The following is a 25938-nucleotide window of genomic DNA, read 5'->3' as shown; positions in this document are numbered from 1 at the left end:
TTGTGAATTTTCAAAATCTTAGGCATTTAAATGAATCTGTGCATTTAATAGCAGACTGTCATTTCAGGAGGAATAACATTGCCTGTCACATTAATGCATGTGTGTAAAATCTCTGCATACTCTAGGCCATTTGTGGTTTCTGTGTATGGCTCTCAACAGCAGTAGCATAAAGTTTCAGCTTCTCCAGCCTGGTCCTTCTGCTGCAGAGAAGTGTGGGGATGCTATGGAAAGGGCACACCTCAACTGCTGTACATTGTGTTGAGAGCAAATGTGGCATTTTAGACTTCTTTTTTCTCTCTCCTTGCCTCTCTCAATGACAATTCTGAAAAGCTGATCTTGAGAAGAATGGATTGGTTGCAGCCATCACAAGTCATGCCTACTTACTGAGGAAATTGTGAAATGCTAAAGCCCCTTGTCAGCATACCACTGCCCTACTTTCCTATCACTGCTTTACAAACTGCAGCATATGACAGCCCTCTGTAAAATTCAGCTAACCTTTTGGAATGCTTTGATGTATGAATTATTATGAAGGTTAAACTTTCTGAAACAGCCTTGTGACTTTATGGTGAACATATCCACAGAGTCCTCATGTCAGTGCATTTTTAACACATTCTGTCTTTCTTTGAGTTTTGTGGGATGCTAATCCTTTCTATCAGCTCTTGTGATTCTCCCAGTTACCTTCCCCCTTCAAAGCTGTTAATATGTTCTCCTGAATTCATTCAACAAAACTGGAATTCCAGATTTATGCTGGAAAGAATGTGCAATAGTGCTGTTTGGGTTTTTTCTGTGTGTTGGTAAAGCAGAGAAGTAGAAATACTAAATTGTATAAAACAAGCACTGAACTGAATGAAGGCACAGGCAAGGGCCACAGGCTACAGACATTCAGAAGGATTCTCTATGAAATGTGTTTTATTGGAAACCTTGTAAAAAGGGAGAGAATACTTTTTCCAGAGTGCAGATTGGAAATCTTTGATTAAATCTGAAACAACCTTATTAAGTAGATGCAAAGTGTTCTGTGGTACTGAGAACAAAAAAGGATCATGGGCTTATTCAGCTGCAGTTCTAAGAGCCTGTTATAAGCATGCATTTTAATTAACCAGATCAGCTGAAGAAATGTTGTCTATATTCTGCAATATAGCTGTCGGCCTTGAAAACTATCCTGTTGATAAACAGAGGTCTTCTATTTGCAAAAGCCTTTTAAAGTACATTTAAAAAATGCATTTGGGAGAGATTAATTAATAATTAAGCTAGTGTGGAATTAACCTTAGGCAAATCTCCTTCCTTTTTGGAATGTAGGGACATGTGCTGTCTCCCTTATCCACATAGTGCTCCAATAAAGCATTAATAAAAAAAATTCAGCTCTTTGTGGCAGCTAATCAGCATGCTGTTGTAGAATGGCCTATAATTTGAGATTTTTTTTCTTCTTCATGCATAACACTTTTGAACATTGTTACTTTTCACTTAAAATTGATAGGATAGGGCTCCTGCAGAAGGTGCAAGTATCCAAAACACCTTTATTGTATTTTTATTTTGTATGGGCACAGGAATCACTTCACTATATCTCCTTTTAGTTGTTATTTGATCAATGATTCTTCTCTACTGGAGGGAAATAATTTGAAACTATTGAGAAAATGTCTAACATTTCTTAGTTGCTGAAAGCTTGCTTGCTGTTGGAGCTGAGGTTGTTTATAAACAAGGCTTAGCAGGGGCAGGACTTGACAAAAATTCAAGGGTATCTGATACACTTATATGTAGCCCTTGGGGGTCTCTTTATTTCCTGGGAAACAGATAATCAAAAGAGAAGAGGAGCCTAGGCTGGAGGAAAGAAAGAGAGTGAAGACAGAGAGAGAAATCTGAAAAAGAAATCACAATAATGATCCTTCTAATTTCTGTGAGAACTATGGCTGATCTAGGAGATTCTTGCAGTTGGAAAATCCCTGCAAAAAACCTTCCTTATATTATAAGCACATACAGAGAATCCTGCAATCTACACCAATCATGAAAATTCATTAATCCTGATGTTGCTAAATTAAAATGAAATTTGCAAGTTTCAGAGAATAGGGATAAATTCCCCTGATTCTCATGACTCCCCCAGGCCCATGGTGGTAGTACACCCAGAGTCCTGTAAGCCTCTTTCCATTGCTTTTCTGAATTAATTCAAATAGAGGATCTATCCAAAGTTGTTATAAAAATGCATAAACCCAGGCATGCTGTGCAGTCTAACATTAGTGTTCATATTACTTATCTGAAAATTAAAATGCTGGACAGTCAGCCTAAGACACTTTTTGGACACTTCCCCTGCTTAAGGCCTTATCCCCTGTACAGCTAAAAAGACAGATTCTTTTATTTTGATTCTGGGACAGAATTTTGATACTTCCCAGGTGAACGTTATCAGTTTTGGACATCTGTGCTGCTGGATGGGTGAGGAAGGGTTTGGGAATATGGAATAGTATTTTTTTTTTTTTTCAAATGAGCTGCTAAGACTGTGCAAAAAAGTTATCAAAGAGCTATAGCAGGCTCTGTGTTGTATCATTATATGTCGGTATTAGTTAGGGTTGACATAAATATGGGACAATTTCTTAAGTATATGAACTAGGTGAAAGTAATGAATACTTGTAATAAATTCTCACTACAGAGTTTATGTAGGAGCATTTTCTTTTCATCATCTCATTAATGAGTTTAAGCCATTAACAGCTTAGAGTGCTGAATAAGGATTTGCATTTAATTGAAGTCCTCTGTTCTTAGCTGACAAAATGTGTTTTACAGACTTGATGGATATAATTAGTGTGATGAAGCTTTAAAAGAAATTGGCCTTGTTAAATTTAGAATTTGCCATGTCAGTTTATACATGGAGCCAAAGCATACATATCAAGAGTTCTATGACTTTGGAAAAATGCATTTTGTTATTATGATGATTACTGATATATAAGTGGTTTTGATTTAGGATACTCTTACAACCCAAATGCAGCATGTTCTGATATTTGAGAATGCAAGCTATTATCTCATGATTTCAAGTTATTTTATATTGCTGGAAGTATTTCTTGTATTTCAGAACTTAACACTAAATGCTCTTGCTACAGACCAAACCTCTATTCTTTGGATAGTAAGTAAGGAACTGGGCATAAGTGTTAAAGTTGCCGTGCTTTATTAAGCTTTCATAAAAACAAAGCTATGCAAATACTGCTGGACTTTAGGGCATGCAAAGTAAGGATAAGTGCACACCCTTGCAGTCTCTTTTCTCCCTACAATCTTGTTGCTTCCTGCTCAGCCTGATCATCAGTAATTCCTCACTTGCAAATACTTCAAGGTGTGTCCTCATAAAGGTCACATACAAAAATAAATAAAAAGGGAGAAGAATGTTGAGACACCATAGCTGTACAGTGCAGGCTTCCTTAAGCTGTAAAATGAACACTGGATGTTCAAACTCTCAATGAAAATGGTTCCTGTCAGTTACATCCAGGCTGCCTCGCAGAGTTTATTCCTTCCCCTGTGGCAGTTCATTTTTGACAAGTGTATTTTAAAAAGAGGAAGCAACAGATGCAAATGTTGAAGTGTACAGGATTTTGATTCAGAATGTTAGAAAATCCCCCCTGTATTATCTGTGATTTTGACTTACTAAGAAAAAGGAAAAATTATTTCTGTGTTGCCAGTGTCCCTAGGGATAAATAGAAGTTTGCTGTTCAGAATCATATATGTTTGAAATAAATCTGTTCTTTAATGAAGGTGAAGTTACTGGGTAGTAATTGGAGCTGCTGAGCTCATATAACTATATTGCCAGTTTTTGCTGCAGGCCCACCTTTTGTATCAGTGCTGTAGCCTGGAAACTGTTGTTAAGTATAAATGAAAATAGGGAAAACTAAATATCTAATCCCAAAAGTACAGAGACTGTTCATGACAGGTACAGTTAGCCTCAGGAAAAGTTCCACTGAAGGATTCCTATCCCTGACTTTTGTGATCTTTTGTTGGAAGATAAGTTACACTGGGAATCACAGGTGTAGCATGATGTTAAATTAATTTTTGAATTGATTTTATATGCAATGCATCTGTATTCTGGATAGTGCAGTGGAATTCAGGAGCCACTGGCTGGTGTGAAGCAATGTGGAATGATGCCTGCACTGTTCTGAGGATATGACTCATATTACAGATGGCTGGAAGGCTAATACTGTGATATGAAAGTGTTATATTACAAGTAAGAGTGTACTGCTAACAAAAATCTGATGTGCTGGAATGATTTTTTGATGTTATTCTTTTGGAAGAGAAAAAGATGATCCCTTTCTCAAACTTCAGCTAAATATTATTCTGTAAGATTACTATGGTTTTTGTTAGTGAGGAATGTGGGGAATAAACTCATCTGTTTATTCTGCTGCCAGTTAATTGGTGGCAGTCCCTTTTGTAGTAGGTCAGAAGGTAATTTGCCAGTATATTCCCTTTCTCAATAGGCATCCCACCCGTGGTTCAGATAAATCTTCCACCATCTGCACATCACTGAAATACAAATGTTTCCTTTCACTTGAAAGAAAGCTTGCCAAAACCTTCCAGAATGTAGTATTTTAGACCAGCTTCATGCAACTGGGCAGAGCACTTTATAGACCTTCCAGTCGTGTCCAAATTTTGAATTCTGGGGATAAGATATTGTTCTATGAAAGAAAATAAAATGTTTCACTATTGCAAGAAGTAGGTGAAATCTGCATGTTTAAATTCCCATTTGCAGCTTTGAAAATCTTTCCTCTACTCTGTTTTAAAATAAACAGGATAATCTTAAGGAAACTAAAGAATTAGTAATGGAACACTACTTGAGATGAAGTCGAAAATGTCTTTGAATCCAGTTTGCATTTTGTAAACTGAATTTATAGAGTTATTATCTGTGGTTTTTGCATAACTTACAAGAAACCATAGGTGCTTTTTCAAAAAAAGCAAAAAAAAAGCAACAAACAAGAAACAGCATGTATGCTAGAGTATGCATTATAAAGTCTGCATTTATAATAAGGAAATCCATTCACAATGGTTGTTTTTTCAGTGGCTCAGAGATTGCATGACCAATGTATTCTTATTGCTCATTATCTATAGTCTAGCAGAATGCATGTTCAGTCTTCATGTTTCCTTCATCTACAGCTACTTCTAATCTTGAGGGCAATGAAGGGAAGAGTTACAAAGGAAATTAGTATGCCCAGCTTCCACTGGAGATCTTGTTTTGTACCCTTGACTGTTTATGCACGTTTTCTCCCCTGAGTTACAGCTGAACTAGGAAGGAGATAGTGGCCTCATTACATTATTTTGAAGTTAATTTGTGAGTTTTGCAGCCTTTAAGGAAGTGGAAAATATAAGTCCCTGATTTAAAATCAGACCCGTGTGCTCTACAGCAAGTTGCTTCTGACCCTAAAGGACACAGAAGACACAACAAAGTAACCTACAATTTGTCATGAAGTGCAAAATAAATGCCAGGAGAATGTACTCAACTAGAGTGAGGTACATGTGACCAGCTAGCAGTGTTGTATAATTCTTACAGATGTTGAAAATAAGCATACAGGACAAAATAAAATAGTAGAGATGAAATATGTTTTGATTATTCCCATATTAGCTCAGTCCCACAGCTTCATAAAGAGGTGTCTTAGTGTACAAGAAGGTATTTTCCCCCCTCTCATTAGGTTAGGTATGAAAGAAAAGTCAGAGAAGTTTCCTGCTTTATTTCTAAAGATGTCCAATCCCAAACAGTAGCAATAAAAAAAAAAAAAAAATTAAAATGTTTAAAATATTTTGAAGAAATGCACAGACATCTATTTAACATTCCAGGTTTCCTTTAGAATGTTTTTATCTCTTCTAAAACCAGTTGTTTAACTGAAAAGCTGACTGATCCTCCCTAAATTTTTACTAGAACTTTAAGCCATATGCAGTTCCTTTCCCAAATCTTTTCTGTTTTTCATCTCTCAATATGAGTATGCACATGGAAAGAAGTGGCCATAAAAATGCAAAGTTTTCATATAGCACATACATTACACTATGGGATGTAGTGCAGGTATAATACATGAAAAATGTAGAGGTACTGCTGGATTTCAAGTGAGAATAATTAAGACTGACTTCCTGATGACAAATTCTGCAGGCTGCTGTCAATATCAAGGTGTTTAGGTTTTTTTTTCCTTCAGCATTAAGCAATTAGGTTCCTGTGAGACCTAGCTAGTTACATGAATTGTTAGTTTGAAGAAGAAAAGGTTTTTCACACAGAACCAGGCAGAGATTCTCTTAATGGTGTAGTGAAGCAGTAAACCTTGTAATGTATTTATGTTCTTGTTTGGAGTGTAAGTAGATGAATAATTAGGATGTTTTATTTTCGTATATCTTTATGAAGTGTTAATAGAGTCTGGTTGTGCTGCCACAAAGGAATTCAAGAATTTGGAAGGTTGAACTCAAATTATGAAATCCTGCATCATCTCAATGCTGTTGCTAATGTTGGAGTAATAGCAATTTAACATTCAGTTTAGAGTGTAAGCTGTGATACATACTCAATGTGATAAATACTCAATGTACATAGGAACATAGTAAGTGAATGATTTCAGTGGTTAAGGATAATCTGAAGGCTTTTTGGAAAACTCATTTTCAAGATTACCTCTCCAGTCATTCAGTTTCTTCTTGGCAAGTGACTTTGTAAGGAGCACTAAGAAATTGTAACTAAAGAACGAAATATCTTGCTTTGCTAAAAACTCTGGTTGATTTCCATAGTGAAGAGTCATAAACTCATGATTTTTCACATCAATATAAAATATTTCCATTAGTAATTTCCCTAAGTTTCAGTAAGCTCTTTAGAAAGCCATTAAGAGGGATTATCTGCCCTTTTGTCCCCTCTTGGTTAACAATAGTAATTCTTGCTTGAGAATGCTAATGCTATCATCATGATAGTCATAGAGTCATAGAATTATTTTTGTTGGAAAAGACCTTTAAGATCAAAAGTCCCATGATATGAACAAGACAATTGTAGGGAGGTAATTTCTGTGACAGGTTGGTCTAATTAAAGATACTGCCTACTACTTGCAAATCTTTTTTCATTGTTGGTTTTATGATATTTGTGCTCATTCTAAATGAGATTTTCGATTTCTCTAGTAAGTAAAATGTTGCCCATAAACTCACATTTAGCTATCTCAGAGTGTCTTGAGTAAACTCCTTTTTATTACATTATGACCTTCTTGTTGATCTGTTCATAGCTGTCGAACACGGTCACTTTTTACTTCTTTTGTGCCCTACTGTGCTCCATTAACCATTATGCCAAGACATAGATTGGCTAAAACTCTCAGGATCACGTAAAAATCCCTCACTACACCTTGGTGATAACACCCATTCTAGAAAGCCTAGCAAGGCTGTGTATCATGGACTGATGGGTAACTTCCAAACACACCTAAATTCATAAAAAGAAATATAACTGCATTTCATTCAGTGTGGAGTGAAATGAGTTCTTGTGAATCTTTTTAAGGGAGATGAATTCTGTCTCTTATCAACAGAGCTATAATCCTGATATATTTCCTTGATTTATGTCACTCACCATGGCTTAAAATTACTGCCAGTAATGTTGCCACAGTTACTCTGAGGCCTAAAGTAGTTGCTGCAAAACATATTTGACCCTATTTTGCAATGAACCTCTGCCCAAGCAAATATGCTGCATATCCATAGGTCACTGGTGAGTTTCCCATTCTTTGGCTTTATTATTGCTTGTGAATTTTGTCTTCAATCATTTGCTTCTTGTCTCTTGAACATTGTGTGTTTTCAAGATGAAGCTGTGGCTTTAACTTGTTCCTAAGTAGTGAGTGCTCTTTTGATGACTAAGAATACCTTTGTGTCATTATTGTAAAACTAAACTAAAATATTTTAAATTTTTTTTTTTAGAGTCTGCGTTAGGAAGTTAAGTGAGTTGTTTATAATCTGTTTATTTTTTTACAGGATCTTAAAAAGTCACTTAGTGATGTTTTCTAAGCAATAAACTACCACAAATGTGGTACCATTCCAGTCCTTGCTTATTATATGCCTTTTGCCTTCTACTGACAGTAGACTTGCACAGTGGATGGGCTTTTTCTTGCTAGCATTCATCTGCTCTTATTTTCTCCACCATTCACTACATTCAGTTTATGCCTCCAGTGCAGAGAGAAGTTAAAATACAATTGAGCTTAGTAGGGTGAAAGGTTTTGATGCTAGTAGCATGTGATACAGAAAAATACAAAGTAAAAAGGCAAAACCATCTATATGTATATTGACATGGACAATAGATACCTGTGATTAAGCTAACCACCCACTGGATGTCACTATTGTTCCACAGAAATTAATCTAAGAGAATATTTATCTAGAGTTCAGTGTCTGACAGAAAAGACCATTAGCTTGTAAGAAGCTGAAAATTTCTAGGAGTTTTTGCAGGAATGTTATGTTTATGTTCATTTTGCAATTGAATTTTATATCAACGTTCACTATTTCATAGTAACAGTAATAAAAAAAAGAGTGTTGCCAAACATTAAGTTGTGATGACTATGTAAGTGCAGGTAGTGAGTAATGCAAGCTACAAGCCAGCTGAGAATCTTGCCTTCATTACACTCTAGCGACTTTTCCTCATTAGTATTCTCTTAGTCTGCAATTGCTGGAGGAAATCTCAACACAGTGAATAACCATTACCAATCTCCTTGAATTTGCTTAGTCTATTAGTTATTTTCTTTTCTCAAAGATGTGCATTCTGTATGTTTTATTATTCTGAAACACCACTTAAAAATTCTTGGTTGTTTAGGTGAGAGGCCAAGTAGTCAACTGGCTAGGAGGTTGTCTGTTTGTGAGGAAACTGGTTTATATTCCCAGTACCACTGATCTCAAGCAAAGAATCTCAAATCTGTCAAATTTATTTGCCATTTCTGCCTGACTTCTCAACAGCCCTTCTAAATATTAAATACAAGAGCTTGTAGGAAGCTGCTTGTACATGGCTAGCAGAGAAAGTCCTGACTTAAAATTTTGAGGATGCTACAATGAAATGAGATGGTCTTGTTTGGTGATTGCACCTAACATTTGTTTCAACATCATTTAAATAAATATAGGCTGCAAAAAAAGGCTGTAAATTCAATGGAAAATGGGCATAAAAGAGTACTTTGTGTGGCTTGAGAAACCCTGGCCTTTGAGTGGTAGCCCTGGAACACTATAAGTAACTTGAAAAGGAACAGAAGTTGCCTAAAAAAAAAAAAAATCCCCAAAAAAGAACAAAACAAACTCCAGGTACCTTGAAAATGCAGTGTTGCTCTTCTAAAATTATAATCTGTAGGCAGGACCAGATCCATTAGGGGACAGCCAGGTCATTAGAGCCATTCAATCACATCTCCTTGCTCAAGCTGGTGCCTGAAATACCTGTATGAAGGCTTAGGGGTTTTAAGAACCATCACAGCTGTTGTGCATCCTCTGAGGATTCCTCAGCACTACCCTAGAAATGTTTCAACCACTTTGTCAGAGACAAAACCCAAAACAGGGTGGGATCTGAATTCTAGATACCTACTGACCAAAATGGTGAGAAGCAAAAAATGAGATTTCTTCTCTGGAATCCTTGAGGCTTTAACATGTATTTGTATTAATTTTCATTTTTATTCAGGAAAGAGACAGCCTTTTACAGGGACTGAAATTTGCTCAGCTAAAACTAGGTTGTTTCCCACAAAATGAGAGGAATTTGTGACTGGTGGCCTAGCCAGCCAACTTTCACAGTGTTTAATTTGACAGTGGGAACACTAAGTACAGCTTGGTTCATAGACTTTGCATAGGTTTTGTAATGTGTTTTAATATTCTATGAAGCTGGTTTAAAATGTGATGTTTGTTTAAAATCCCACTAGAATAGCAGGCCTCAGACTCTTCAAGAAGGTTCAGAGTTACACTGGCCATCTTATTTTGTATTATCAAATAGTGGCTTCATTATAAATGGTCATAACAGCAATTACACATTCACAAGTTTGGTGTATGTTTGAAAATTAATGAAAAGTGAAGCTTTTCAGACAATAAATGATTATCAGATCTTTGCATGTCTGTACTTGAATACAAACATGTTGGATTTTCATTATGATTTTTTAAATCCATCTATGATTAATTACATACTGGCTTTATTTTCTTTTTCATGCCCATAATTAAATATTTTTTCAAAGGGAGCTACCTATAATTTTACAGGTACTGATTTCTGTAGAAATTTATGGATTGGTTCTTTCTGAGTAGTGTTGTGGTTAGAACAGAACATTAAAGAAGCATAAAAGGAAACATATAAAGTCAAGCTCTGTTATATACAACTCGTTCACAAGTCCATCAAGTTTTAGAAGATGTAATAAAAATTTTTCAAATAGCAAAGAATTCTGTATTAATAGTATGATTTTTTTGTGATTGTAATTAGCACTCCCAAAACTAAATAACAAAATTGTCTTTAATTTTTATATATGTATATACACACACACACATGTATATATGAACACATGTGTTTTGGGCTAAATCTTGTTCTGGCTGTTCTTCATATTAGTCACCACTGCAGACATTAAAACCTATAGAAGTACAGAGATAGTTCTATCATGAAGCTCACAGCAAACTGAAATCCTTCAGTACAGATCTAACCATGACTTGCTGGTAGAAAACTGAATTTTTAATAGTAACTTTCCAAATATACTTCATGTTAAAAATCATCCTGCTCTGTGCTTGATGCTTTCGCAAGCATCTCAAGCACTTGTATTATTAATTGTGTGAGACCCTTTCTGTACTCAGTAAAACAGGGTCTCAGTGTTGCAGGGTTTACTATAGTCTCAAGCTACAACTCTTGGTTTTTTTCTCCCTCCAGAAAATGCAAATGGTTTCTTTATATGAAAAAAGCAAAACATACAAAAATGCTTCAGGTGTATTAGTTCTTTTGAAAAATACTTTCTAGCTTTGTTTTCATTGTATCTATCATATTTCAAGGTGATTGGCTGTAAGTAGGTTTTTTTCCAGTTACAATTCAGGAGAACATTATGCTAAGGTTTTGCTTTTTCTAATCTACTGCAGTGAAACTGCTTTTTAGAAGCATTGCCTCCCAGGTGGCTGAAGACGTGCAGTTTACTAAGCCAAATCAAGTTATAAAATAGAGATAATTAAATTACTGACTTGCTTCTATACAGGTGCTGACTTGCTTCTATATAGGTTCATTCTTATTTCAAGAATGGACAATCTCACCACCCCACTGCCCCTCCTTCCTGAGAATCAGAATAAGAGTTATGATTTATTTGGTAATATGGGGATGGGTATATCCTTCTGCAGACAACAAAAATGCATGACTTTGGGAGAGGGAGGGCAGTGAGCAGCTGGGTTACAAACCTGTATTTTGTCCAGAACCACTGATAAATGACTGCACATTAAAAATGACATCTGTGAATTTTTGTAATGCTGTTAAGGTTTCGTTAAGAGAGAAAATCATTTGTCACTGATTCCTGAAACAAATTGTCTCTGAAAGTGATTCACAGTTGCAGTATTTCTAAAATGTTCACTGTTTGGCTTTGGAAGTAATGAAGCTTTATTTAGTTATTAGAGGGACAGTGTGTAAAAAACAGCACAAAAAAAAAAAAAAAAAAAAAAAAAAAAAGCCCAGCAAATAAAAAGAAGAAAATTACAGATTTAATGGTTTCCTCTACATTAATGTCTTTGACGGTCTTGAAAAGAGAATTTCTAATGAACCCTGAAACAATGTCTGCAGGAAGTGGTCTTGCTTTTGCTGCTGCACATTTGAGTTCCTCTAATCACATCAATAAGGAATTTCTGCTCCTCATTTAATGAATGCCTTTTGACTACTTTCTGAAAGGCAACTGGATGTAAGGGATAAACACTGGCACCTTTTGTATGAAGTCACATAAACAGGTTTCAATTGATAGTTATCATCCCTAGAAGTGCACTGCATTATAATGCAGTACATTAAATCCCACCGTATGTTTTTATTCTTCAATTTTTATTAAGCTTAATTTTCCCTCTGCTTTGCTTTTGATATGATACTTCCTATTTTAAGACAGTGCTTTAATTCCCCTCTGTCTTTTTATTACATCCTGTGTTGTGCAGAAACCAGGCATTCTTTCAGAGCTGTTTCTGCATCATCTGTCTCCTCAGAGAACTCAAAATTCATATGATGCTACAGCACCTGGGTCTTTACTTGGTTCTTGATTCAAAAAGTGAGTTACAGAGCAAAGGTTTGGGGTGTGGGGGGGAGGACAGGGGAGGGAAAGGGAAAATGAGTTTGATTTTTTTGTTTTGTTTTGTTTTGTTTTTCCACTGTTGTTATTTTTCTCCCTAAACAGCAGCACAGTTGCTGCAGGTGCAGTGATTACTTATGAAAGAAGTTTTCTATTTAAAAACAAGAGAGACTTTAATGAAATCAGCAGAGGGTTTGTACAATAGGTATTGTATTAAACCAGAGCTCAGGCTTCACATTGGTTGTGGTATTTAAATTTCAATGAGTTGATTATGTATGAGAGTAAAATGAGCAGTATTATGATCGTACAAAAAAGTGACATGGAAGAGCTGTGCCAGAAAAGTGAGAAAAACGTTCCCTTTATAGTCCCTAGAGTTCAATAAAGCACCACTATTTCCCAGCTTTTAAAAGCTCTTTTATCACAATGGTTCATACCTCGCATTCCCTGGAGCCTGATTTGTTATATGTGCAGGGTCCTGTTCCGTTCAGTAGCATCTCACTGGTTTCAGTGTTGGTAGGTTTGTAATCTACATAAAATTCCTGTGTGCTTGGAGTCATTTGCTTCAGTGACTGTCTCTTCTTTTTCCTGTGCCTTCGCATCAGAGAGCGCTGCTGCAGCTGCTTCATGCTGGCAGGGTAACGCTTCCATGACACGTAGATTACCAGCAGGATCACAAGCACAGACAAGAAAAGGGCCACGCTGCCTGCTATGATTTTGTGGAAGGAGATGTGTTCTGTGTCGTGCTCGGGTTCGGAGCTCGGTTCGGTGGCTCCAATAGTTGGGGGCAAAGGGGGCTTGCTGTCGTGTTTAGGCCTGGTAAGTTTTGGTTTAAACGTTGGCTTTGGGAGAGCTCGTGCTAATTCAAACCTTTCCGTGGTACTTTTGCCACAGATGCTGTAGTTTTTCACTGCATCAATAACATTCACCCCTTGCAGCTCTTTGGGGCTGGCACATATAATTGTATTTTCCCTCAGCCCTTTGAAACTTCGGAGCCAGTTTACCAGAGAGCAAATGTTTCTGCTGCATTCCCATATATTCCCAGCAAGGCTGATGTCATTGAGAGATATCCAAGAATCCAAAATTTCTTGACCAATAAATGTGAGCTTGTTTGAATCCAGGTTGAGGCGCTGTAAATTGGGCACGCACTGAAAAACACTTGGTCCACTGAAAGCTTCTATTTCATTGCCAGACAAATCGAGTCTTTGTAATGAGCTCCAGGTCCAGGACATAGTTTGTCCTATCACACTGATTTTATTCCACTGTAAATAAAGGTTTTGAAGGCTGACTAGCCTTGGAAAAAGTGCCAGGTTGAGCTTAGAAAATTGATTGTGCTCCAGATGAAGCTCTTTCAGTCTGATCATTCCTGCAAAGACATTCCTTGCCAAACTTCGGATGCGATTATAGCCCAGGTCCAACAGTTCAAGGTTCCTACAATCTTGAAATATTCGAACAGGGATGGTTCTCAGGGAATTGGACCGCAAATGTAAACTCAGCAGCTTCCTTAAGCCCCTGAACTGTTCAGATCCCAGAGACTGCAGCTGATTGTATGACAGATCCAAATTCCGGAGATTTGTCACAGGTCTGAAGGTATTATTAAGAAAATAGGAGATTCTGTTGGAACTCAAGATCAACTCTTTTAGTCTGCGTATTCCATTGAAAGCATTTTCGTCAATATTGCTGATGTGGTTATGGTCTAAATAGAGCCAGGTGAGTTGATTAAGACCTTTAAATTGATTGTATTTTAGTTTTTGGAGGCTGTTATATCGAAGGGACAAACCTAAACAACCAGCAGATATACTTGAGGGAATCTCCTGCAATTTCTGAGATTCACAATATACCATTTTGCCTTCACACCTACAGCCCTTAGGGCATCCTCGTTCAGCAGAAGCAAGCATTGTCAGTAATACAGTAGGGGCTATTACCAGAGCTACCGCTGATCCGCTCAGTAGCCTAATTACATTGAAACCTGGAAATAAAAACAACTTAGAAAAGTTATCCCCCCACACATCAGTCATTTCTTTCAATCATACTATGAAATATTTTATTTCAACAATCATTTAAAAATCCCTAGCTTGACTCAGCTACTTTTCATATTGCTTTCTTTACTCAGATTTCTTTAAAGAATGTCTGCATAGAAACACTGAAAAACAGTTGGGTAAAAGGTGTAATCCCTAGAGCAATTTAACTGTAATAACAAATCACATCAAGGTAAGTCTATAGAGTAATTAAAGCACAGGCTATGCAGTGGCTATGAACTATACATTAAAAAAAATAACAGGAAAAACATACCCATCCTTTGTGTTGTTCAAAGGTCGTCCTTAGGTCTTTTGTTTTTTGCTTAGTGTGCCACAAGCATGGCAGCCCCTGTCAGCTGCACTGTAGTGAGTCAGGGCTCGCTGACACCCAGGAAGAAAAATTGGACCCCTTGGGAGATGGACCGATTTTGGAACATTATTCTTTGCCAGCCATGCAGAACACTCCAAGAATAAATCAATCCCAACACAGCATTCGCAGCAAAATGTCAAATTCTTCCTAGGTAATAGGATCTTCATGGATATTATGTTTTTGCATCTTTACAGTTAGGAACCTGGCTTTTAAAATTTCTCTGTATAGGAAAGCATCTTAGATTCCTCCCAGCACCTTTAGCTATCTGAATTCACACATCTGTATTCCATAGCATAGCAGTTCCCTTACTTAGTACCCGATCCGGCCAGGAAGCTGCTTTGTAGCACAGAAGGTGGAATAAGCCCATGCAAGGAACAAGCCCTGCTCACTTCTGCAGGCTGTCATTCTGAGAGCTCCGTCCGACTGTTGCTTTGGTTTCGGCGAATGCAGTCTTATGTAAAGCTGCCCCCAGTGGTGAAGAATATTATGGGCATGTGCAGAAATCCCTTCCTTTTATCTTGCAAATGAGTAAGCTCTGCTGGGAAAAGAGTGAGTGTTCTGAGTGACTAATAGAAGCGGAATGGTCAGCTTCCATGTAAACCGGTGAGGTGTGCTGAAAGATCCAGATCCTCTAAGTCTCCTTTTCTGTTTGGGAAAGCTCTTTTCCATCCAGAAGCTTAATAGCTCGGCATGTGTCACTGAGACTTCTGTCTGAAGGGCTAACCTGACATTTGTAGGACATAGATACAAATTTTTGGTGCTAGGGGTTTTTTTCTTACTACATTAGACATGTGTTAACGCAACCTTTTTGCAATAACTTGCTATTTTGTAGTGAAGTATCAGCCTGCAGTGTATCTCTTATCAAGCATTTCAGTGAGGACACTATATTTTACAACTTGAAAAATGTTTTGGAGTTGACATTTTGCCTTTTTGCTTTCTGCTTCTCTGTTAAAAGGCACAGTGCCAGAAGGTTAGAAGAGAATATTGTGCTCATTTATTTCCCAACTTGCTGTCACTTCGTTCCACAATACTAACACTTCAAACACAGGCTTCCATAACACTTACAATACAGGAACTAAGCAGCTTAGTGTAGTACTTTAATCAGGTGAATTTTTTTTGCTGTAGTTTATGACATGGGTGGGATTTTATATGAACATAAAATATGCAGAGGTTTTTTTTTTTTTTTACACCTGTGACTCTGGGCAGTCCTTATATATCACATAAAGAGCCTATTTCCTCTCGTTACCCTTCCCTTCTTTTCTGTATGCTACAGGGAGAGAACACATCCTCTTATCTGGGCAGAGCAAAGGTAAAATTGCAGTACAGCAAATGCACCACACTGACAGTTTTCCTTCCCCAAGAAATATGTGATCAGAAATGATGGTGGGAAAGTGTAAAATCATGGCTCTTTGTCATGCGAGACTAGGCTAAAGCCTGAAGAGAAGTGTGCTGCTCGTTAAAAGAGGAGTACAGATTACAGTCTCTCAAATGCAACCAGACAGCTCTGAGAACTGCTTTTCCTTTCTGAGGCACAATCCTTACCCCTTGGAATAATGTGCTTTGACTCTTCGCTGCTCACAGCAGTGAATCATAAGGGAAGAACTTAAGATGAGGTGAAACCTGAAATTTTCCACCCATTAAAATGCAACATCGCCTAGTACTGAGTCTGTCAATGACTCCAATCTTGAAGTAGTCCCACTAGTATTAATGCATCTATCCATAGAGCCTAAATTAGGAGCATAGTCTCCCCTGGCTAACAGCTATGAACATCTTTCATGTCAGGAGTCAGAAATACACACCTGCATTAAGCACATCCTGTGAAAATTCTCCCCTTTAGGACAGATTTGTCAAGAGGGAAAGGGTTAATTCCTCCATTAATCTCTGTCCTCATCAGCATCTCCCACTCTCTACTACAGATTGTTTCTTAAATCTTATGTGTAGGGCTGAGGAGCCAGCAATCAACTGCAGAGTATGCTGGGAACAGTGATATTCTGGGGAGCTGTTCTGCTGCCAGGAGTGTCACGTGCCAGTCCTGCTGTGCCTGTTACAGGTTTTGCCTCTCTGCCTTGGGGTTCTCCATGGCACAGGGTGGGCACCTCCAGAAGACAACTCAAACCTTTGGTAAGCCAGTTGGCCTCTTGGAACTGCTGCTCTTCCTCTTGATAGTAAAGGATGCCTGTTACAACTTTTTCTTGAAATGGGTCACTTAGGTTCCTAAACTTAGATGGCATGAAATTAGGTTTAAGTCTCCCCCTGGTGCAAACACAGCATGTACAGGTTCAGATGACATACAAGTTCTTTCTCCTGGAGAGCTGACTCTATGCAGTGTGCCAGCTCTGTCTGAAACTTCTCTCCAAACTTTGCCTCTTCTCTGGTTATTGTCCTTCTGCCTTTTCTCTGCTCCATCTTTATTGTGGAGTTAACAAGTAACTTCTTTGCCACCACGACTCAGAGGGGCTTCAGCACTTTTTCCATGATTTTAATAATTGCCAATACACTGGACAAAAAAAAAAAAAAAAAAAAAAAAAAAAAAAAAAAAAAAAAAAAAAAAAAGAGGCAACAGGTACTCTTTTACCATGAGTTATTTTCATTTTTCTGAAAGGGGTGAGACATCAAAAGATGAACAGAGAGAACATCAAATCTATGTTAATGGATCACCAAATTCAATTTTCTTTACTGAGATCCTTTTTGAATTACAGAAGCAGGAAAAGTGCCCATGTCTGATAAACAGTTTTTAAAAATTACATTTCTATATCTTTGTACAGCTGAATAGGTTCTTTTCAAATTGTGGAAATAAAGCTGCTCCAGTATGAAACATTTAATACAAAATTTCAGATCAGTCTGGCCATATTATAAACTATCAAAACCAGGTAATTAAGTCAAAGTTGTATCTTAAAAAATACAAGTATCAACCACACCTTAAATATCTGTGCAGCCTTGTTGCATTGCCATTTAGCTTACATAACCAGGGGAAAAAAAAGATCTTAAGATGAAATTGGTTAACTTCTCTTATGGATAAGCTTGTTTTTGTTTGAACTAATACCACAACTCTGGATTTCTTAAAATCCAGGAGTTTGTTTAAGGCTTGTGCTTCATGTGTGTTTCCATCCTGTGGGAGAGCTGCTGTAGTCCCAGGGCATTTTGAGCTCCCCTCTGCAGCCCTGCCAGGCAGCCCAGCTTTCTGCCCTGCAACAGCAGCTCCCAGCTGTGAACAGGAGTTGAAAACTCTGAGTGACAGAAGTCTCCAACAACTTCATGCTGACTGAATATTGGTGCTCAGAAATTCCTCTCTTCTGCCTATGAAGACAGCATTTTAGGCAGTTGTGCAGAGTCAGTTACTCTTAAGAGAAATATCTGGCATACAGTTTGTTTTTTTGGGATTTCAAACTTAAATATGAATTGAGATAGCACAGAATCTGGAAAGCCTGTTAGTATTGAATTTATGTCTCACTCCAGTTTTTTTTTCCTGAGCTTTTTCTGAAGGGGGAAAATGGCATACATCAGAAAATACATTGACAAATATGTTATTAAATATGTCAGCATTTATGCAAGTGAAAAGCAATGTCTTGGGTGGAGCCTGTGGTGAACACATAGTTTTCTTCGTTAGCATGACTTTTAAATTCAAAGTTGTTTGGAAATGATGCATAATCCAAGAATTTTGTCTTGACAGTAAACTTAGGTTTTCTGTCTTCAAATTGTTCTAGATAATTTCACTGCTGTCTGATTTTGCTGTAATTTGCCTCAGTTTAATTTCCTGTTGGGTTTTCCCTATGTAGTTAAATACTAGTATATTTTCTTTTCCCATTCATTCTCGCTTTGATCTCAGTACCTAGCTGCAACTTCCCTATGCAAAGCTTAAGATGAACTGCAGCACAGTTGTAAAGGGTGAATCAAGAGATGACATTTATTGTGCCAGCCTATTCTTCCACTGAGCTTGTTTGGGATCAGAGGAAATGGGAAACAGCAAATCTTGCATTTTTCAGGGTCATAATAATGACGAGGTACATCTGTCTGCTAAGTACATTTGAAAATGAGGGATGGCAATTGCCAGGCTCCAGTAAAATGGGAACAAGGGATGCAGGGAAGAGGTAGGTATATGCTTCCCAAAGCATAGGGAACCAGCAGTTCACAGGTGCTAGTGAGATATTATGTAAATCAGTAGTCAAAAGCTACCTTTTTCTGTCACTTGCTTCTCAACAGCCTTCTTCAGGACATTTCATGCTTACTCTTTAATAGAATTTTTAAGATTTTTTAAGACATTTTAAAAGCTTCTATTTCTGTTACTCTCAGAAGAAATCCACTCAGAAAAGCAGTTTGATCTTTTACAGCCATGGTGCATGGTGTTCTTAATGTGTAAACTTCAGAATTTAGACTTCCAGATACAGCTTTTTTCAGTTCAAAATGTTCCTGGGTCTAGGAGTACCTTTCTGTGTGTAATCATACATCCCTTTGGGGAACTGGAGTTAACAAGTGCTGCACTGTGTTCTTTTTGGGTTTATGAAGTGACTATGTCTTTCCCTTGCCTTTAATTCACTATAAAGAATCATCTGGGTTAGCAGTAGTAGCTTGTTCTGAATGGCACTACAGAGTGCTATCACTGTATCATTAGGAGTAGATAAGTCTAATAAAATGTATTTGCAATTTTTGAGCCAGTGATTAAATGAAGCTGCTGTTCCATGAGGATCAGATTAGAGCTGGGGGAGTGTAACTCCCAGGGTAAATATCAGAGCGTGGGAAGACAGAGGGAAACTCAGGATGCAGGATTTGCCACAGGAGGACATAAGGAAAGGGAAGTGTGGGAAAGCCAGGTTCAAGGAATATACAGGCAAGGGAAACAGAGGCAAAAGAACATGGCTGGAAGAAATAGGGAAAGAGAGCTGAGAGTAGGGAGTATCTTATCCCAACAGTTTGTCAGTACTGACAAACTATGATGGTAAAGTGGTAGACAGGGGAGGTGGATAAATAAAAAATATCCCCTTGCTCTCCTGCTAGAAACAATTAGCTTTGCAAAGGCTTCCCCAGGCTCTGTGAGGCTGAAAAAAACATGTTAAAAATTCTGTGATAAGCTGAAGGAACATCTGAAGCTGAATAGGAGCCATGCCACCTTCCTAGGAGTCTGTAACCTCTGTAACATCCAATTGCTTGGGGAGGAGATAAGGGACACATCTGTCAGTTTTGTATACCCGGAGGATTTCCACAGTGCTGTGGTTCACAGGCCAACATGTGGCAATCCCTTTCCTCATGCACAATTACACTCTCTTGAATAATGAAGCTTTTCCAGCTGTACAGTTTTGTTTAAATCTGTGCATTGTGAATAGGTCATGGGGTCTCTAAGCTGTCCCAGGGTAGATAAAGCTGCGTACAAGCCTAAGACCTTTGTTCATGGCATCCAGCAGTCAGATTGTCTGTATCCTTTCAGGACTTCTGTATCCTTAGTGAGGCACTGGCCACTCAGCTGTTCCTCTGTTGACTTTGTGTCCTATGATTTTGAAGCTGTTTGAAGGCAAGCAGCCTGTGCTTCAGTCTTACCCTCTTAAAAAGACACAACTACATGAGGTGCAAAGCTATAATATTATATACTCTCTAAAATTGCTAGGTGCCACGTCTGTTTCAGTGAGTTTAGTGTTTATCTATTCAGGATTGTCCTCCAGCATCTTGGTAAAAGGTGAATAAAGAGTAGATACAGCAGAAGGCATATGATCCTCACTGAAGGAAAAGAAATTAATTACATCTCACACATAATGCAGCACATGTGACTCTGCCTGTACTTTCTGTGAAGATGCCAGGGAGGTTGGGTTAGAATAAACCCAGGCTTCTTGCAAATGTTTCATGGGCCAGGATGCCATTGCTGAAGAGTTCCCACTGTCTCACAGTCAAGGCAGCAGGTATGGGGCTTTTATAGCCCAAGGTATTCAGAAACCCTTAGGTGTCACCATGACCTTTGCCTATGAAATATGACTTGTTCTAGGGGAATGTTTTCTATCTTGCTAGAACAATTCTGCATATGCATCAGTGGCAGACTGTGATAAATGACAAAGGTAATGAACTTACTTCCTGGGGAGGCAGAACAACATAGAGATCTTCTAGAAAAGTTTTGCTGATGGAGAACTCTATAATGGCTGGAGGCATTGTGTTACAGAATTCAAGCAGAGTTGCAGCCTGGTCCAGCAATGTGGCACCCCCGGAGCAGCTCCGTGCTGCTGTGTGAAGATTCAGAGCGAATGGGGAGCAGCTGGTTACACAAACTTGTACCTGTGTGGCCCTTGATGCTCTGTTCCCAGCTCTCACTGACTTGCCAATGTTGATCATGGTTGATGAGCAGCAAAAGGGAGGAGATAAGTCTATGGTGTCTTGATAAGACTGAGGTGAAAACCATGGGAATGTTCAGGATTTTGAAACCTCTGGATCCATCCCATAGTATGCTTAGAACAAGTGTGATGAGCAATTTACTATGGGTTTGTGGAGCGTATGCATGGATGTAAATACTTTTTCATCTTTGGGCAATGAATTGAATGAATTGAAAGATCCTCCAATGGATATGTTTCCACAGAAGATTTATACAAATACATGTTTTCTGACAGAAAGGCAGTTTGTTGGGAGAAAAAAATACTTATCTTGATAGTATTCAGTGTCCATTTCTGGCCAAGGGGAAAGAAAGGAATTCTGAGCATACCCATCACCCATCTTATTGATAAGAATGGGGAACAGTTTAAGGACTAATGAGATGATGGTGGTGTCAGTAGTATAAGTTAATAATGTGTAATTTCTGACTGACCATTTTGACAGTGTTTTATTTTCCACTGACCCTCAGACCTTCTCAGTCTTCAATGTGCACAATGTGCACTTTCCTCCTCAGCTGTTCTTTCTCTTTTGGTGCTTTTGCCTATAGCTTTTCCTTCTTAACTCCTACAATTAGTATACATCTCTGAGGAATTACTATTTGTCAGATGCATAGAGCATATATATATACAGTGCACAGTGTGAAAAAATTTTATCTCACGTTTAAATTAAACCTCCTGTGTTCCAGTTTGTGCCAATTGCCCCTTGTCCTCTTGCTGGGCACCACTGGAAAGAGTCTGGCTACATCCTCCTCTCACTTACCCTTTAGATATCTATCAACGTTGATATATTCTCCTCTCAGTATTCTCTCCAGGCCAAGCAGTCCCAGCTCTCTGAACCTGTCTGCATAAGAAAGATTCTCCAATTCCCTCTGCTGGACTCTCCCCAGCAGTTTCCTGTCCCTCTGGAACTGGAGAGCCCAGAACTGAACACACAATTCCAGATGTGCCCTCACTAGGGCAGAGCAGAGGGGAAGAATGACCTCTCCCAGCCTACTGGCCACATTCTTCCTAATGCATCCCAGGATGCCATTGGCATTCTTGGGCACAATGCTGGCTCATGGTTAATTAGTTATTTGCAAACATATGTTTTTTCAATTTATTAAGCCATCTATTACTTTTTGGACTTCCAAAATAAGCTATTCAATATCTATTGTAATTTTTATGAATTGCTATGGACATAATTTATTTTGATGCACTTTTTTAGCTAGAATGAACCAATAGGATAATTCCATTTGAGGACAACTTAGTATAGAAAAACAGGCTTCTTTTTAAAATGCAAAGTTATTTCAAATCTGTAGTTAATAAGCTTGCCAACTTCTGTTCACTCTAGGAACTTTTTTTGATGTTATAGCAGTACCATTTTGAAAGCTATTTTAAAATCTACTGAATAATAACTTTAATTTTCCATATAAAAAATGTAATGAGTCGCCAATGTTTTCCAGATAGTTGAAATGAAATATGTATAAATATAATTTCTTAGGATCAGACCTAGATTAGTAGATCAGACAATTATTCTTGTACTTCCTAGTCTTACAGAATACTGGGTGCAGAATGCCTTGATTCCATTTGACCTGTTGAAATATTCTAAAATAATTACTTTCTCCTTTCATTTGTATGAGAAAAAAGCACCCTAGCTTACCTCTATCAGGACTCATGCTTGGACTAAGGTGTGGTATTCTGACATTGTGATTTCAAACCCAAAGATAGTCAGAATGATGTGTAACTGTACAGCATTAATAACATTTTGAAGAGAAAACTAAACATGGCAGTTGAGCAGATTTGAAACTGAAAGAGAAAAACTTGAGCAAAGTTAATAAGAATGTAATTATGTTCATTCACACTGTGACTAGCATAAAAATTATTTATAACAAATGGTTACAGTTGCATGCTTAGTCACTTCCTTCTCTGCTTCAGCCTAATTCTATTTTCTAGCATTTTCCTGAAAAAAATGTTTTGTGTCTTTTTCGGCAAAGGTTTCAGATTTTTGTAGCTTTTGGTAATTCAATCAAGTTTTTTGTTTTTTTTTTTTAATCAAGCAACTTGTTTCAGCTTTTTTATATTCTAGCTTTTGGGAAAGCTAGAATTCCTCAGAAAGCTCAGAAAGTTAATTATACTGACAGTCATGGTTAGTTAACCACCCTGTGATCTGCTTCTACTTAGTCACAGAGGTCACTTCTTCATTCCCAGTAATGTTGGACTACAACTTTCTGATTTAAAAGAAATATAAAATGGGAATAGTTGCTGGTATGTTCTGACATATCCATTCTGTATTTGCCATCTTTCTTACTGTTTTCCCATTGGTTGGTCTGGTAAATGGAGCTCTGAAGAAACCATATGTGGTTTAAATGACTTCTTAGCTCATCTTTTCAGGCCATATCTACCCAAAAAACTTGTCTTAGATAAAACGTGATTAAATTACAAAAAACCAACAAGGCAATGCAATAAACTCCCAAACATATTTAATGGATTTACAAAGGTGAAGCAGACTCCCATATAATTAAGTTCAAAACAAAAATCTCAGTAACTGCAGATGTATTTTGTTTCTGTGACAGTATATTACTGTTCATTAAAACTAAGTGTCTTTTATCCAGTGGACTTGACAACAAGTAAATGAAAAAAACAACCAACTCAAATATGGCATTTGCCTGTACTTCACACTGTAAAACAAGAAATACCTACAAAATATTTTTTTCTGATTGACCAAAATGTTGCAGAGTGCTGCAGGCACAGGGTGGAAGAAAGGAAGCTTATACAAAGAGAGAAATAGTTTTCACCTTTCTTCCTCTTTGTTGCAGCCATAGGATAGGTACATTGTAGTTTATGCATTTTGTAAATCCTTCTATCCACTATTCTGTATCTCCTAAGTAGGTAAGAAGCTTAAAAGCATCTTTCTCTCTTACAGCTTAGTTGCATACAGGTTAGAAAAGGGTATAAAACAAGAAATGCCAGTTGATAACCAAGCAGAGGCTCTGGTCAGCCCACATGAGAGCTGAACCTGAGCAAATCTACAGCTCCATTTCTGTGTCCCTACATGGAAACAGGAATTGGGAGAAAATAGTAAGGACTTACAAAGGTGAACTGAGTTTCAAAATCAAACATTTTGCCTCCAGACACAGAGGAAGCAGACACATCTCCATCCACTTGCTCTTACAAGGTACCTCTTTTGTCATAGTTATATGACAGAAAAATCTTCTGTCTCTGCAACAGGGAAATCATGTGGCTTCTGATTTGATCGTACAGCATATGTTTGTGTCATCATTTACTTGTCATTTGGACAAATTGACCAGATTAAAATCCAGACCACGAACAGACAAGTACCAATACAATAAACACAACAATATTTCCTGTGAGGATTTCTCCTGCTGAGCAGTTTCCTGTCTTGCTTTGTGAGCTCCTAGGAAACGAGTGCACTTCATTCTATCAATGAAAGACTAAAAAGGGCTCTCATCTTAAGATAACTGTGTACAGAGAAGTCATAGATCAAATGATGTAAAAAACGCTGTTTAGTTTGACATTCACAGGAAAAGTAGAAAAGAAGGACTTTTCAGCAGAAACTGAATGTGCTTTGGACTTTTTTTACTTCATCAATATGCATAATTTCAGATGAAATGTTTAGTTAATACAATGGTAATTGGACCCCACAAAGCCATCTCTGTGGTATTCCTTCTAAGATGATGATGTCTTGGTGCTGTTTGCACACATAAAGAATTTGCATAGGGTAGAAAAGCTAAGACATAAAATTCTCATGTTTCAATGTAAAAGCAAGAAATTAACAACGAGTGTTAGGAAAAGGAAAGATAAAAGTTACTATATGGCCATGTTACTGAATAAGAACTGTCTTCCCTAGAGATTTTTGCTGCTTCCTTTAAAATACCTACCTAGTACATGCCACTCTGAGACAGAAAGCTGGAAGAGATGGAGTGTTCTTATCTGACATAGCAATTTCAATGTTCTGCTCTCTCTCTGTGATTTAAAGCCGAGTAGAAATGTGCTGTTAGAATAGAGATAACTGTAAATGGAAAGAAGTCTTAGAGTTCTATCAGTGCACCACTGTATAAGAGAATCTCCAAAAAGAAAAATATAAATGTCCTTGAATATATTTGCTCCTTACATAAATACCATGGTATCTGGAACTCTGTATTAGCTCCTTGCTTATTAGAAGATTAACAATTTAAAGAAGCTGGTAATTCCTATATTCATGTAGAGACCAAGGTTTAACATTCCACCCTTTTCTATGCACAGAGGCAGGAAAGGAACACAGGAGTGTATATGCCAGGCTCTGTAAGACTTTATTTTGCAAAGCTACTTAATTTTTATAGAGTGAAGTTTTATCAAGAGACAGATTTATAAAAGGCTTCCAGTAACAATTACTATGCAGGTTATTCTTGTCAAAAGTCCAAATCTGCTTGTGACAGTTGTTGTACCTTTAGCGAGTCCTGTGTGAGCCTACTTCTCATCACACAGGAGTGCCATGGTTGCAGTTAGCGTAATACTGATAAACTTCCACCTAGAACCTTCTATTTTTAAAAGGAGGTATTAAATCAGATCAGGGACATTGAAGAAGAGAGAATTCCTACTCTTTGTAGCACAGTTTTACAGACAAACGTCTTAACTGATGACAGTATTAATTATCACATAATAAATGTGGTTCGTTTTCAGACTTTCAGTGTGAGAGTGGATATTCCATTAGTATGTTTTTCTCTCTCTCTCTTTTTAAATATTTAATCCCATATCATAATGAACTAATACAACAAGCTGCATCCAAAAGATTAAGGCAGGGAGTTGCTGGTCCTTTTTAAGTCTGGCAAAATTAGTTTCTAAAATGTTCAGCGTATAATTTATGAGATAAGCCAGTGACCTTTCTTCTGTTGCTGTTCTTTCCTACAGCTACTGGAAGTACTTGATGGCTATTTTATATCCTTTTATTTCAAAGTGTTTATCTAGTACATTTATGTCCTTTGCTTGTGTTACCACTTACTGGTATTTTTTACTTTAGGCCACTTACAGCAAAAATGAATGTAAGCAAT

At 37.6% G+C, this 25938-nt stretch overlaps 2 protein-coding genes across 2 annotated transcripts in view; one reads left to right on the top strand and one right to left on the bottom strand.

Moving 5' to 3' along the window:
* The window catches only part of LRRTM3 (leucine rich repeat transmembrane neuronal 3), an 80933-nt gene extending 66193 nt beyond the window's left edge, over window positions 1-14740 (bottom strand). The window contains exons 1-2 of the mRNA XM_008497640.2: window positions 14475-14740; window positions 12620-14151 (exon numbers count right to left, since the gene is read on the bottom strand). Of these exons, the coding sequence (XP_008495862.1) occupies window positions 12620-14151; window positions 14475-14478 (1536 nt within the window). The 5' untranslated portion in view covers window positions 14479-14740. The remainder of the gene's footprint in view (window positions 1-12619; window positions 14152-14474) is intronic.
* Window positions 1-25938, top strand: part of CTNNA3 (catenin alpha 3) — a 413054-nt gene that overhangs the window by 188789 nt on the left and 198327 nt on the right. The gene's annotated exons all lie outside the window — the stretch shown is intronic.

This window comes from Calypte anna, chromosome 6 (assembly GCF_003957555.1).
Source record: "Calypte anna isolate BGI_N300 chromosome 6, bCalAnn1_v1.p, whole genome shotgun sequence".
In the NCBI taxonomy this organism is placed as follows: domain Eukaryota; kingdom Metazoa; phylum Chordata; class Aves; order Apodiformes; family Trochilidae; genus Calypte; species Calypte anna.
This window is presented reverse-complemented; position numbering and strand designations above follow the sequence as displayed.